The following is a 15,521-nucleotide window of genomic DNA, read 5'->3' on the forward strand; positions in this document are numbered from 1 at the left end:
CCTGCTGCATCCTGTGCACATGGCAAATTAACCGTGAAACGTGCACTCTGTACTTTGGTATACACTGACACGTGTGAACTCTGTGCAACTGATCATTCAGTGGCGGTTCTTTCCTAGCCTGATTGTTCAAACTTTGACCTACGTGGAAGCTGCTCTCCGGGTAAGAGCACCGACAAAATGAATTCATGGATAAAAAAGGTTGTAATGTAATGTGTCCCCCCCTTTTCCCTTTCTCCCTCTTCCTTCCTTCCTCTCTCTCCCAGATATCTCCCCCCTGTGCCATAATCTGTTTGGTCTGTATGATGAGAGCAGGACTCTGTGGTACGCTCCCAACCACCTCTTCAAGATCACGGACGAGACCTGCATCAAGCTGCACTACCGCATGAGGTACTTAGACGGGCCTACTGCAGTGTGTGGGTTCGCGTGCGTTTTGAGTGTGTGTGCGTTTGCTTGCTTCCGTGTGTGTGTGTGTGTGTGTGGGTGTCATCACATTATCATAGTCATTGTGATGAATTATGAATATCTCACTGATGTCATTCATCAGACGATCAATACACCCCCCGTTGTGTGCGAGTTACTCATTTACTCATCCGCCACTCTGTTACCAACAACACCTGCTGTTGTTGCCACTCTGCACTCTCGATATCGCCTGTGACGGCAGTGTAAACTAGTCAACGTGACTGTTATTCAACCGTCATTCACTGACGGTGATTAAGTGTAACAAGAAAGTTGTCATGCAGGTTGGTTGTATGGCACATTGAAACCATGCTGCGCAGAGTAGAACGGCAATTTCTGAGCTGGTAAAGTAGTCCACATCAGATAAGATTAGAGTAGTATGTGATTAAGTAGGATTTCCTTGTGAACTTCTTTTACAATTCACGTGAAACATTCATACAAGGCAGGACAAAATCCAATTACTTAAAGTATCAAGTAAGTGTGTTTGTTTTCTGCACTTGAGGATAATGTGATAGGAGATATTCAGTTGTCATGGCAGTTCAGTTGGATATGATCCAAGATAAACGTTTAACTCCGAGAGGAAGGAGAGTAAATGTGGTGTCACGCACACTTCCTATTTCTGCTCTCTTACACTAGACAACACATTTTGCACCGGGAGCCGCATTCGGTCTTCACCGAGGTCTGGAGAGCCACTCTGAACACTGGTTATATTTCCTTGCTATCACAATTTGCTAAAAGTAGTGCTCCATCCATCGTTTTTGAAATGTTCGCTGCACCCTGACTGTCTAGTGATTATTAGCGAGCAGCCGGGCAGTCAACACCCCCAGGGTGTAAGTTTGACACCCCTGCAATAGAGGGCGAGGAGGAGGGTGAATGTGGTGAGAGCCTAATAAAGTTGACCCAGTGCTGAGTTGAATTTGCATCATACAGCCAGGGTACACTTACTCAACAAACAGGTTATGGCCAACAGGGAAAGAAGGCAAACCCAAACGCGCTTCAGCCCATCTTAAATGGAACAAGGGAGAATCAGATGCTCGACTGAGGGACCGGAAAATAGCCAAAACATTCCTTATCCTAGGATACTTCAACTGGTGACTATCCGGGAGAATGAAGAAAAAGGAGCACTCCATTTCTGCGTAAATCGGATAGATTTATTGTCGGGACAAACAAACAACAGTCTTCCGTTTCGGCACAAATCTCCTTCATCAGAGCCTTGAGTAGGAGAAATGTGTGAGGCACCATATACACTCGCAGGGGAGTGTCCCGCTCAAATAATGTTCCTCAAACGTGTCGATAATGTCAGTAGTAATAGCAACTAGACCGGTTATTCAAACAGTGTGATCATCATTCAAGTTTCCTACACATACATTCCACTTGAATAACAAAAGACAGAGAAATAAAGTAAGAAAAACATATTTTCCAAAAAGATGCGAACGAGGGCTGTTCATTCCAGACCCTTTTGGCTCGACGCAAAGTGCCTCACTGTAACAATTTCCTCGTAATTTTGCCCCCTCTGGAGGAAAGAGAAACGTTCTCAATTCCCCAGAATGCCAAGGTTGAGGCTGAGCCATGATTGGCCTTCAGGTAGTGCCGCACGATTGCATATTCAATATTTTTTGGTGAGGATAGCCGTTTTGTGTTCAGCTATTATTAATTTGAGCGCCTGTTTCGTCTGACCGACGTAAACAAGCCCACATGTGGGCATTTGAGCATTAAACAACATTTGCTGTACTAAACTCAGCAAAAAAAGAAACGTCCCTTTTTCAGGACCCTGTCTTTCAAAGATAATTCGTAAAAATCCAAATAACTTCACAGATCTTCATTTTAAACACTGTTTTCTATGCTTGTTCAATGAACCATAAACAATTAATGAACATGCATTTGTGGAACGGTCATTAAACACTAACAGCTTACAGACGGTAGGCAATTAAGGTCACAGTTATGAAAACATAGGACACTAAAGAGGCCTTTCTACTGACTCTGAAATCCTTAGGCACGCTGCAAGGAGGCATGAGGACTGCAGATGTGGCCAGGGCAATAAATTGCAATGTCCGTACTGTGAGACGCCTAAGACAGCGCTACAGGGAGACAGGGTGGACAGCTGATCGTCCTCGCAGTGGCAGACCACGTGTAACAACACCTGCACAGGACTGAGGGCTTGTAGGCCTATTGTAAGGCAGGTCCTCTCCATACATCACTGGCAACAACGTTGCCTATGGGCACAAACCCACTGTCGCTGGACCAGACAGGACTGGCAAAAAGTGCTCTTCACTGACGAGACATGGTTTTGTCTCACCAGAGGTGATGGTCGGATTCTCATTTATCGTCGAAGGAATGAGCGAGGCCTGTACTCTGGAGCGGGATCGATTTGGAGGTGGAGGGTCCGTCATGGTCTGGGGTGGTGTGTCACAGCATCATCGGACTGAGCTTGTTGTCATTGCAGGTAATCTCAACACTGTGCGTTACAGGGAAGACATCCTCCTCCCTCATGTGGCACCCTGCCTGCAGGCTCATCCTGACATGACCCTCCAACATGACAATGCCACCAGCCATACTGCTCGTTCTGTGTGTGATTTCCTGCACGACAGGAATGTCAGTGTTCTGCCATGGCCAGCAAAGAGCCCGGATCTTAATCCCATTGAGCACGTCTGGGACCTGTTGGATCGGTGGCTGAGGTCTAGGGTCATATCCCCCAGAAATGTCTGGGAACTTGCAAGTGGCTTGGTGGAAGAGTGGGGTAACATCTCACAGCAATAACTTTTTTTGAGTTTACAATTTCTTAAGTATTTTACCTTGTATTCTTTACCTGAGCGTGAGTGATCGAATACTTTTGTGTCACTTGAATTGGAAGAATGAGTACAATGACCACAGCGGTAGAAACCATTGGGGGGGGGGGGGGACTGGGAGCCAGGAAGAGGGTGCAGGATCCGGGAGCACACTGTGCACGACGCGGTCTCTGATATTGCGACCCCTCCTCAACAGAGCATGTGAGCGGAGTTGAGCGGTTGGAAAAGACACGCTATGTTATCGACCCACCTCGTCCCTTTCTTTTAGCATGTGCACATAGTAAGTACACCATTATACTTTTGGTGACTTTTCAGGTTCCACAATGATTTTTCAGGTGTGGACAGTACATCATCGTACTCCCTCTCTTGCTCTTGGTCCTCCTCTTTGTAAGCCACCTTGATTTAGCACCTGTGTGTGTTATCAGTTTCTTGATGAAAATATTTAGCCAACTCCATGACAGTTTCTAAAGGAAGGGGCTATTAGCGGCACACAAGTAGACTTCAAATGCATGCTGGGACGGGAGCGCTACTTGAGCGAAATTGGTGCGGGCAAGAAGGCTGACGCTCCAACCTTTGGGAATCTCGCTCCACGCTCCAGTCAAATTGGTCACGCTCCTCGCTCCGCTCCAGTTTCGCTACAGCCCCTCGCTCTGCTCCAGCTCCAGCTACTTGCTCCGCTCCAGCTCCACTCCACTCTGCTCTCACACTCTACTCCTAAACCAGTTCAGGAGAGGCTTCAGACACAAAGTCTTTGAGCAAGGGGACACTCTGGAGAATGTGCCAGTGTTTGAGGATCATGCTTTCTTATCTGCCCTTGTATTCAGTGGAAAAACAAAGGGGGGGGGCTCTATCAGTCTGTCGCTCTCGCTAATGAGACATGTTGACGAGACTGTCACTGTAGCCGTGTCCAAGGAACCTCTCTTTCATTATTTTAGCTTTAGTCTCAATCATTTGATTTGTTAGGAATATTGCATTTTTAGAGGTTTAAGATGATTAGTGTCACACCTTAGGGGCGTGTTCCTAGATTATGGCCAACCTTTGTACACAAATACAAACAAATCTGCATACTTAACGTCAATGCACACACACACACACACACACACACACACACACACACACCTCTCACTCTTTTTGTCTCCTCTCTCTCTCTCTCTCTCTCATCCACCAGGTTTTACTTCACTAACTGGCATGGGACCAGTGAGAGTGAGTCTCCAGTGTGGAGACATTGTATCAGTAAACTGAGAGGAGGACTCAGCCCACAGAAGATCCCAGAGGGTACACCCTTACTGGACTCTGCCTCCCTCGACTACTTGTTCTTCCAGGTACGTGTGTGTGTGTCTATGAGAGGGTATTGCACACTGTACATGTATGATTCACTACGCTTCCTAATTTCATTGGAATATTAGTCACCATTCACCACATCAGAAATCTGACGATTTGTATACACATGTCCCTTCTTGTATGGTTATGTATGAGTATATTGTGTGTGTGTGTGTGTGTGTGTGTGTGTGTGTGTGTGTGTGTGTGTGTGTGTGTGTGTGTGTGTGTGTGTGTTTCCAGGGCCAGAATGATTTCCAGAAGGGTCTGGCTGTGGTGCGTAGCCAGCAGAGTGAGGCGGAGCAGCATGAGATAGAGAATGAGTGTCTGGGCATGGCTGTACTGGCCATCACTCACTACGCTATGACCAAAGAAATACCTCTCTCTACTGCTTCCAATGAGATCAGGTATAGATGACACACTCACACACAGACAATGTTCCCTACAATTTCTTTTAGGAAGTGAGCAAATTTCAGATCTGCCTAGGGCAAACATGAACGTTGTGTAAATTTTGTGCATCTTCCAGGGTGCGTCTACTGTGAACACTGAGGCCATACCCACTTTAAGTTACAGTTGTCGTAGTCAAGTAGGCTACTGTGGCTATTTGGCCTACCGTCAAAAACAAAAGAGAAATGGATCCCGTAACATTTTAACATGGAAATAGCTGTTCTATCATTCAGTCTACAGTAGCAGCCAATGTGCTGTGTTCAATGTAGGCCTACATTCCATGAGACTTTTGAAGAAAAACATGCAGGGCTTGACATTAACCTGTTTAACCACTTGTCCTTCAGACAAGGTGGTGACAAAAATGTTGTCTTTGATGCAAAAATAATAAATCAAATACATTATTATTCCCATACCATTATTACAAGGAATCAGACAAATTATGACATCCTCTGCCTATTGGCTACTTAGCTTATTCAAGCATCTCTCAAAATACAACACTGCCCCTTTAAGACAAAAAAAAAGCTCTTTACCTGACTGGCTTTTCAAAGATGTCTAGAAATGTACACATTTTGTTCTCTTGTAGGAATCAATCACTCCCACAGTAGTTACCACAAATTATTTATAAATGGGCTAATAACTCACTAACTAGCAGCTACATGCAGCTCATGCTTTGATCTCAAAACAAGTGCATCTACTCACGACTGCTCATGCTGTAAACACAGTCCAGTTCAAAATGAATGGCACAGATCCATATATGGCAATGTTCTATTTGCATATAGGCCTACTGCAGCTTTGCTTGGTTATGGCACACCGGTCTGTGTAGCGTACGGGCTATGGCATTGATTGAATCAATCACAATTCCCACAGTAAAGGGACATGGTGATAGTGTTAATTAACTAAGGGGGAAAACTCTAGTTGAGTCAAGCTCAAACTTGTGCTTCTATACGAGGGCTGATATTTCTTCTGCGCGGCAGTCCCGGGGGAGCATAGTTTAGAGGGAACATTGCACACAGATATACTGTATAATCTGTACACACGTACCTGTTAACAAATGGAAAGGGAAGACAATGTCCCTAATTCCTACACTGACTCCATCTACCCCCCTCTATTTACCAATCCCTTTCTCCTCCTGCTCTCTCCAGCTACAAACGTTTTATCCCGGAGAACCTGAACCGGAGCATTAAACAGCGCAACATCCTCACCCGGCTCCGCATCAACAACGTCTTCAAGAACTTCCTGAATGAGTTCAACAGTCGCACGATGCAGGACAGCAACATCACGCTGTACGACCTGAAGATCAAGTACCTGTCCACCCTGGAAGGCCTCACCCGGGGCCTGGGGAGGGAGGTGTTGGAGCCCAGGGCCCTGGTACTTACCCAGGAGGGAGAGACAAACGGGGGGCTGAGCCATGGACCTGAGCCCTCCCTGGCCATAGAGGTCCAGGTTACTGGGACCACAGGGATCTCCTACAGGAGGAAGCCCCCTAATGTGAGTGGGAAGGTGGGGAGGTTAAAGGTGTTGGTGTGAGATTTCTGGTTGAGATATGTTAGAATGTCTAACATTAGACTTTTGGTTGAGATATATCTGGAGAGGAGAGTGATTTTGGAAGGTATTGAAGTATCTGAATGTATTTTGAAACCAATCTATGAGAAATCTTATGACAATGCATTTTTGCTTTTATTGGCAATAGAATACCCTGATGCTGAAAGAGAAGACAAAGTCCAAGAAGAACAAGCTTGAGGGCAAACAGCAGAAGGACAAGAAGAGCGACGCCAGTGACGACTGGGTGACGTTCTGTGACTTTCACGAGATCACACACATCGTTATCAAAGAGTCCTCTGTCACCATCTTCAGACAGGATAACAAGAAGATGGTAAGATAAGTGCACGCACGCACACACACACACGCGCGCGCGCACACGCACACACTCCCAATACTGCTTGAGCTGAGATTATGCTGATTAAGCAGTGACAGTAGCATATTTAGTGTTTAATTAATTAATTAATTATTTGGTCTCTGTACTGTCTCCGCTCCAGCCAGCTGGTTCAAATGTCACCGGGCCTAACAACCAGCCAACCTAGCCCAGGAACAAATCATCTGATTAGTAGTCTGTGTTTAGATGAGATTAGATTACCATTAGACATTCCTCTGTTAAGAATAGAGCTATGTACAGGAGAAGTATTGTACAGTTGCTGAGTGTGTGTACAGTACTTACAGTGTTGCTCTAATTCTGTGGGACTGAAATGATCGCTGTGACTGCATGCCACGGCTTATAAGTGTGCCACTTGTTGCATCAGACCAAGCTAACTGAACCTCGAAAAAACAAGCTCCTTGAAGATGTGCAGTCTAGAGCACTAAGGAAAGGAGATGAGAAAAGGAATCTACAAGAAAGGAAGCTAGTGGAGTGTTTTGGAACACAGACTAAGGTGTCAGCTAATGGGGAGCAGGTTGGTATTTATTGGGATGAATCTTGAAATGTTATTGGTCACATAGACATGGTTAGCAGATTATTGCAAGTGTAGAGAAACGCTTGTGCTTCTAGTTCCGACAGTGCAGCAATATCTAACATGTAATCTAACAATTCCACATCTACCTAATACACACAAATCTAAGTAAAGGAATGGAATAAGAATATAAAAATATATGGATGAGCAATGAAAGAGCGGCATATGCTAGATGTAATAGATGGTATAAAATACAGTATATACATATGAGATGTGTAATGCAAGAAATGTAAACATTATTAAAGTGACTAGTGATCCATTTATTAAAGTGGCCAATGATGTGAAGTCTGTATGAAGGCAGTAGCCTCTCTGTGTTAGTGATGGCTGTTTAGCAGTCTGATGTCCTTGAGATAGAATATGTTTTTCCGTCTCTCGTTCCCTGCTTTGATGCACCTGTACTGACCTCGCCTTCTGGATAGTAGCGGGTTGAACAGGCAGTGGCTCGGGTGGTTGTTGTCCTTGATGATCTTTTTGGCCTTCCCGTGACATCGGGTGCTGTAGGTGTCCTGGAGGGCAGGTAGTTTTACCCCGGTGATGCATTGTGCAGACCGCACCACCCTCTGGAGAGCCTTGCCATTTGATTTATTGGGATGAATCTTGTCCTGGAGGCAGCTCTGCAGAGTGGTCACTAGCTGGCCTAGCCACAAAGTAATCAAATCTGATTTTAAAGCTAACCTTAACTACCCTGCTAACCTTACGCCCAACCTTAAATGAAGACCAAAAGGCTCATTCTTATTAGCATACATTTTTTACGATATAGCCAATTTTTACTTTGCTGTGGGAACCGCTGAGCTAGGCCTCCAGGACACGATTCATCCCAATAAATGTCAACCTGCTAACGGGGATCCAAATAATGATGAATGAATCAAGTATTGAATGTAATGATTTATGAGGTATTTGTTACTATTGTGTAACTCGATTGTCCTCTAGGAGGTGCAGCTGGAGTTTAGAGGCGAGGCGCTGGCGTTCGCTGCTCTGGTGGACGGGTATTTCCGTCTTACGGTAGATGCCCATCACTACCTGTGTACAGAGGTGGCTCCTTCTTCTGTGGTGCAGAACCTACAGAACTGCTGTCATGGACCTATCTGGTCAGTAGTCACACACACTCACTCTCTCTTTTTTTCTCTCTGTCTGGCTTTTGTTCTCTCTCCCCCATTTCCATCTTTATATCCCCCCTCATCTCTCTATTCTCCTAACCTCTCTTCTCGTCCTTCTACCTTTCTCTATCTGTTTCATTTGTCTTAATCCACCGTCGAGTTTCGGGGGTTTGACTGTTGTCTCCTGCAGTACGGAGTATGCCATCCAGAAGCTTCGTCAGGAAGGCAACGAGGAGGGAACCTACGTCCTGCGCTGGTCCTGTACTGACTACCGTAACATCATCATGACCGTGGTCTGCAAAGAGGTAACACGTGCTTACCTGGCACGGGAGACACCTTGATTACCAAAGAGGCGCGAGACCATTGCACTCTGGCCATGCTGACCCCTGTGAATTCCCCCAAATGTGGGTATCTTGACTGCATCATTTCCGGTAATAGGAAAGTGCGTCCACACTCTACGCTGGAATTAGGGCGGCAGGTAGCCTAGCGGTTAGAGCGCTGGCCCAGTAATCGAAAGGTCGCTGGTTGGAATCGCGGAGCTGACAAGGTGACAAGTCTGTCAATGTGCCCTTGCGCAAGGCACTTAACCCTAATTGTTCCACGGTTTAATTGGTATGGCCAGGGTCGAAATGGCAGACCCTGACCGTGACTCCACTCTCCGAGGGCGTCTCAGGGAGAGTTGGGATATGCAAAAAAAAACACCCTGTTGAGAACAAATTATTTTTGCAGGCAGAGAGAGTTGGTTGTCAATAACTGAGGTGGAACGAATGGAGAAGTCTGGTAAAAAGCCAAAACAACAAAGTTCAGAGATAATCACACAAGGAAGTGACTAGGAGCTGTCTGATAAACAGTTACAACACAGATGATACCAAAACATGAAACACACTCTGAGACACATACACACAGACACACACAGACACAGGATGTCCTTTTCAAACAATGTGCGGTTACTGTCAAAACAACAGCCTGGCAGTCTGGTGTGTGTATCACATTACCATGGTTAGATAAGCTGAACTCCCATCAGTGAAAACTGTGTGTGTGTGGGGGGGGGGGGGGGGGGGGGGGGATTTGTTCCAGGCAGTATGCAGTGGAAAACAGTTTGTTTTATCCTGCCTAACTCTCTCCCCCTTTCCCTCCCTGATTTCCTCTTTCCTTCTCTCCTTCCCTTCATCTACCCCCCCCCCCTCTCCAGTTGGATCTGTGTGAGTCGAGGCAGGTGCATCTGTATAAGAACTTCCAGATCGAGGTGGGTTCTGAGGGATTCCGTCTGTTTGGGACCGAGACCTACAGATCTTCTCTCAGAGAGCTCCTAGACCACCTGGCAAGACAGAACCTCCGTACGGACAACCTCCACTTCCAGCTCAAACGCTGCTGCCCCCCACAGCCCAGAGGTATGAGGAGAGACACAAATATTCAGTACACACACACATACTTTCACTTCAACTTTTAGTGCTTTTATTTCAGCCCCTCAGAATGTCATGTTGGTCTTTCCATACCTGTTTTGCACACAAGCACGCATATTGAACTGAGCCCTCTGCGTGACTTGGTTCTGGTCAGCTGAAAGGATGTCCCTTTTAGTACCTGTTTACACCAAGAGCTCTAGTTTCCCTTAGCGACACTGCCTCACCATGATTACCACTCACTTAACCCTCTGAGGGTAACTGTGTGCATCTGTGTGTAGGTGTGGCTATGTGTTTTTGCAAGTGTCTTGTGTGTGTGAGAACCCTGTCTTGTTTACATCCTCTGTGTGTGTGTGTGTGTGTGTGTGTGTGTGTGTGTGTGTGTGTGTGTGTGTGTGTGTGTGTGTGTGTGCGTGCATGTGCATCAGTGAGAGGCAAGGAAAGGAGTACTGTGGTTTCCTGAGCACATCTCTCCTCCTCTGTTTACTGCAGACAGGCGTGGGAGGTGGAGGTGTGTGTGTGGAGGTTGTTATGATTAAATCTTTTGCCTGCTATGATGAGCCTGTCACAAGGGTGGAGCATCATTTGTGTTTTGATTTTGTTGTGTTTGTGTGTTGAAAACCACAGAGTTCTTTTTGTCACAACATCACTTCCTCCTCTCCACCCAGCCACACACTGATAATGATTCTAATATATCTACTACTCTACATTGCATTTTTGTTACACTGTACAGTCGTGGACAAATGTTTTGAGAATGACACAAATACTAATTTCCACAAAGTCTGCTGCCTCAGTTTGTATGATGGCAATTTGCATATACTCCAGAATGTTATGAAGAGTGATCAGATAAATTGCAATGAATTGCAAAGTCCCTCTTTGCTATGCAAATGAACTGAATCCCCAAAAAAACATTTCCACTGCATTTCAGCCCTGTCGCAAAAGGACCAGCTGACATCACGTCAGTGATTCTCTCGTTAACACAGGTGTCAGTGTTGACGAGAACAAGGCTGGAGATCACTCTGTCATGCTGATTGAGTTCGAATAACAGACTGGAAGCTTCAAAAGGAGGGTGGTGCTTGGAATCCTTGTTCTTCCTCTGTCAACCATGGTTACTTGCAAGGAAACACGTGCCGTCATCATTGCTTTGCACAGAAAGGGCTTCACAGGCAAGGATATTGCTGCCAGTAAGATTGCACCTAAATCAACCATTTATCGGAGAGCGGGGAGCGGTTCAATTGTTGTGAAGAAGGCTTCAGGACGCCCAAGAAAGTCCAGCAAGGGCCAGGACCGTCTCCTAAAGTTAATTCAGCTGCGGGATCGAGGCACCACCAGTACAGAGCTTGCTCAGGAATGGCAGCAGGCAGGTGTGAGTGCATCTGCACGCACAGTGAGGCAAGACTTTTGGAGGATGGCCTGGTGTCAAGAAGGGCAGCGAAGAAGCCACTTCTCTCCAGGAAAAACATCAGGGACAGACTGATATTCTGCAAAATGTACAGGTACTGGACTCCTGTGGACTGGGGTAAGGTCATTTTCTCTGATGAATGCCCTTTCCGATTGTTTGGGGCATCTGGAAAAAAGCTTGTCCGGAGAAGACAAGGTGAGTGCTACCATCAGTCCTGTGTCATGCAAACAGTAAAGCATCCTGAGACCATTCATGTGTGGGGTTGCTTCTCACCCAAGGGAGTGGGCTCACTCACAATTTTGCCTAATAACTCAGCCATGACTAAATAATGGTACCAACACATCTTCCGAGAGCAACTTCTACCATCCATCCAGGAACAGTTTGGTGACGAACAATGCCTGTTCCAGCATAATGGAGCACCTTGCCATAAGGCAAAAGTGATAACTAAGTGGCTCGGGGAACAAAACATAGATATTTTGGGTCCATGGCCAAGAAACTCCCCAGACCTTAATCCCATTCAGAACTTGTGGTCAATCCTCAAGAGGCGGGTGGACAAACAAAAACCCACAAATTCTGACAAACTCCAAGCATTGATTATGCAAGAATGGGCTGCCATCAGTGTGGCCCAGAAGTTAATTGACAGCATGCCAGGGCAGATTGCATAAACCACTAATTGCTAGATACCTAACTGGACTGTGCCCTCTTCATGGTGAAGAGTCTCCGTCGCACGCCAAGCTAGCCTCAGTCAACACGACCCTAACATGGGGCTGACATCCCCAATGGCTCATTAAAGGCGATGGATATCCCCACAGGGAATCTCGGAGCGATTGCTAGCACTAGCTGGGATGACCAGCTTGAAGCCATTGCCCCACTGTTGGAGGACTCCAGCAATGACCTCGCTGCCTCCCTGCCGGGCTTCCTGATATCAGACGACAACGACTCCATGGGGCTTTCCTGTAAGCCTCCATTTGGAATCATCAGATGGAGGCAACGACTCCTTCATCCCCTCAGGCCGCCAAGCCTCCTGCCAGGGAATCCGAAACCGTCTCTCGGTGTGGACCTGCAAGACGTGTGCAAACGCACTGCAGATAAACTGTTGATTCCCTTGCCTAATACAGTAGCAGAGACCACCACGTCCTGCTAAGAAGGTAAGCTACCCAAAGCCAAATGGGCAGCCAGGCAATTCATACCAGTCTTCCAGAATGAATGGAGGAGGTTATCCGTACCTGGAATAGACCTTTTTCCTCCAAGAACCCTGTCCAAGGTGGGTCATGTTGGACTGTGTTGACATGGAAGGGATTGGGCTTGCCCACATGCCCCCCCATCGACCCAATGGTAGCTTCCCATCTACACCCCAGCCAGAAGTTCTCCATGAGCTCGACTGGTCCCACCTTACCAGCCAAGTGTGTGTGCATTCAGTCCTCCGTGACAGAGGTCTACAAGTTGATCGCCACAGCGGTGACAGGGCTCAACACCGCTTCCATGACCTCGGCATACCAAGCTGAGCTACAGAAAGAGATAACGGTCACACCGGAGCCAAGTTTGTGAGACGAGAGCTGCATTGCTACAGACCTCAACCTGCATCTGCTTAAAGCTGCCGTCCAGGTGTCGGGAAGAGTGATGGGGCTCATGATATCCCAGGAGAGGGCGCGATGGCTCAATCTATCCACGGTGTCTGACAGTGAGAATCTGAAGATCCTGGATGCTCTCGTAGGCCTTTTCGGTCCCACCATTGAGAAACGGTGCGAGGAGAAGAAGAGGGAGCCCTCCAGCTCTGTCTGCCCAGTAAGATACAGCCCAGTGCCTCCCCTGTGCATGGCTCCACCTTCGCCCAGGCTGCAGCAGGTCAAAATTCCTTTAAGATCCCCAGCCCCCTAGGCTGCAAGCCCAAGGCAGCAGAGAACCTCGGACCCTAAAGACCCCTGATATAAGAAGCCTCCCTTCCCACCCATGGCCCCAAGGAGCCAACCGGCCCCTAACCCCACCCAGGGGGTAAGGAGGAAGATGCAGACGGCCTAGTGGTGTCCCCATTGCCAGAGAGGTGAGAACGGCCTCCCCCAAGTGCATTTCTATCTCCACCACCAGTCCTGAGCCTGTTCCAGGGTGCAAGTTCCCAGGCACCTGAATACCGGGCCCAAGTCGGTGGTCACAGAGTACAGCCCAAAGAGGAGAAAAGACAATGTTCAGGTGAATGCTTCTACAAGACCCCCCCTCTCGTCTCACAAACACTCCCCAATGTCAGTTCACTTTTTTATTATCCCACTAGCACAACCAGGCTACAGGCCAAGGGTGCAGTCAGACATGTTGTTTCTCACACAATCAAATCAAACAGTGTGCCTCCCTATAACCGCTCCTTCCTGTGGTGATAGGCCACATAAGCACTCTTCCAGTGCGGGCCAGCCGTGCATGTGCAGCGCTTCGCGGACTGTCATACACTCTCCCCCCGACAAAGGGTGCTGCTCTCTCTCGGAAAGGAGAGCGATCTGGTGGGCATGCGTAGTGTCAAACTGGGTACAGGGCACGATAGACGGACTACAATTCCCTGTCACCCACCTCAATTCAAAGGAATCGGAGCTCAGGCTCAGGGGGATTCAGAGCCTGTCCTCTGGGAAATCACAAAACTAATAGGGATAACTCACTGTCACCTCTCAGAGGAAGTCTATGTACGGCTGATGACGTACATAGACAATTCGCTGCTGTGCACTCAATCGAGACAAGAATTCTTAGTCTGCTCTGGGAACGCCTGAAACTTCTAGGTTTCAGAATAAACACAGGAAAGAGCATTCTGATTCCCACGCAGACAATCTCTTTCCTAGGTCTAACCCTAGATTCGGTATCATTCAAGCTCGCCTCAAGGAAACGTATAAGAACATTCCAGAATTGCCTAGCACTTCTTCGCAGAGGGAACCTGGTCTCTTTCAAAACATGCCTACGGCTGTGGGGTTTGATGGCATCGGCTTTAGTGGTCATCCCATTAGGGCGCTTGAATATGAGAGGGTTTCAACGCTGGGTCTCTTCTCTAGGTCCCAATACATCACCATGTACAGATCTCCATAGATTTCACGGTAGCACTGCACTCCTGGAGAGACCCGACATTTCTGTCGCAGGGTGTCCAGATGGACACTGTTTTCGCCCAAAAATTAGTCCTGACAGACACATCTCTCTCGGGTTGGGGTGCGACCCACGAGGTGCTGAACGGGGTGTGGGGACCCCATCTCCGTTCCACTCACATAAACTGCCTGGAACTCCTTGCAGTGTCCCTAGCATTAAAGTCGTTTCTCCCATTTATGGAGGGTCGTCATGTTCTAGTCAGAACAGACAATACCACGGTTGTGGCTTACATAAACAGACAAGGGGGACTGCGATCCCCTCACTTACACACACTGGTACACAGAGTGATTATGTGGAGCAGTGTGCATCTCCAGTCAACGAGAGCTACTCATGAACCAGTAGTGCTGAATTTGAGGGCATGTTTACTCTCCTGGGGGAACCCTCTATATGGGGAGTGGAAGCTCCACCCAGAGTTGGCCAATCAGGTTTGGATTCGCTTCGGCATTCCAGCAGTGGATCTTTATGCATTGAGGGAGAATACACTGTGTCCCCTGTTATTTTCCCTGAGGGGTCGGGATGCACCGATCAGAATGGACGCGTTGGCAAATGAGTGACCATGTGACCTCCTGTATTCATTCCCCCTACTGGCCCTGATCGCTCTCTCTGTTTCTCATACTAATAGTGCCACATTGGCCAGAAAGACACTGTCTGGCGGAGATCACTCAACTACTATGCGGTCAACTGTGGCACCTCCCGCTGCATTGGGACCTACTGTGCCAGGAGCGCAGGGAGATTTTCCAACCTCTCCCGGAACGGTTGGCACTCTGGGCATGGCCCATGAACGGTTTTATTTGAACACTGCCGGGCTTCCCCAAAATCACATTTAGACTGTTGAGTGCTAGAGCCTCATCCACCAGGTCCCTTTATGATTTGTAAATGGCATGTGTTTGAGGAATGGCGCACCAATTAACAGGCCGTGTCGTTCCAGTGCTCTGTCCCGGTAATCCTGTCGTTTACACAGGAATTATTAGACAAAGGAAAGGCCTTTTCTGCTATTAAGG

General features: G+C 47.4%; 1 protein-coding gene and 1 pseudogene across 1 annotated transcript in view; both read left to right on the forward strand.

Annotated features, from left to right (window-relative positions):
- Positions 1-15,521, forward strand: part of LOC110521800 (tyrosine-protein kinase JAK1) — a 54,646-nt gene that overhangs the window by 21,868 nt on the left and 17,257 nt on the right. The window contains exons 3-10 of the mRNA XM_036968783.1: positions 264-387; positions 4,411-4,564; positions 4,803-4,966; positions 6,149-6,494; positions 6,697-6,879; positions 8,441-8,598; positions 8,798-8,912; positions 9,800-9,998. Of these exons, the coding sequence (XP_036824678.1) occupies positions 264-387; positions 4,411-4,564; positions 4,803-4,966; positions 6,149-6,494; positions 6,697-6,879; positions 8,441-8,598; positions 8,798-8,912; positions 9,800-9,998 (1,443 nt within the window). The remainder of the gene's footprint in view (positions 1-263; positions 388-4,410; positions 4,565-4,802; positions 4,967-6,148; positions 6,495-6,696; positions 6,880-8,440; positions 8,599-8,797; positions 8,913-9,799; positions 9,999-15,521) is intronic.
- Positions 8,920-9,066, forward strand: LOC118945881 (annotated as a pseudogene).

Source organism: Oncorhynchus mykiss, chromosome 30, assembly GCF_013265735.2.
Source record: "Oncorhynchus mykiss isolate Arlee chromosome 30, USDA_OmykA_1.1, whole genome shotgun sequence".
In the NCBI taxonomy this organism is placed as follows: domain Eukaryota; kingdom Metazoa; phylum Chordata; class Actinopteri; order Salmoniformes; family Salmonidae; genus Oncorhynchus; species Oncorhynchus mykiss.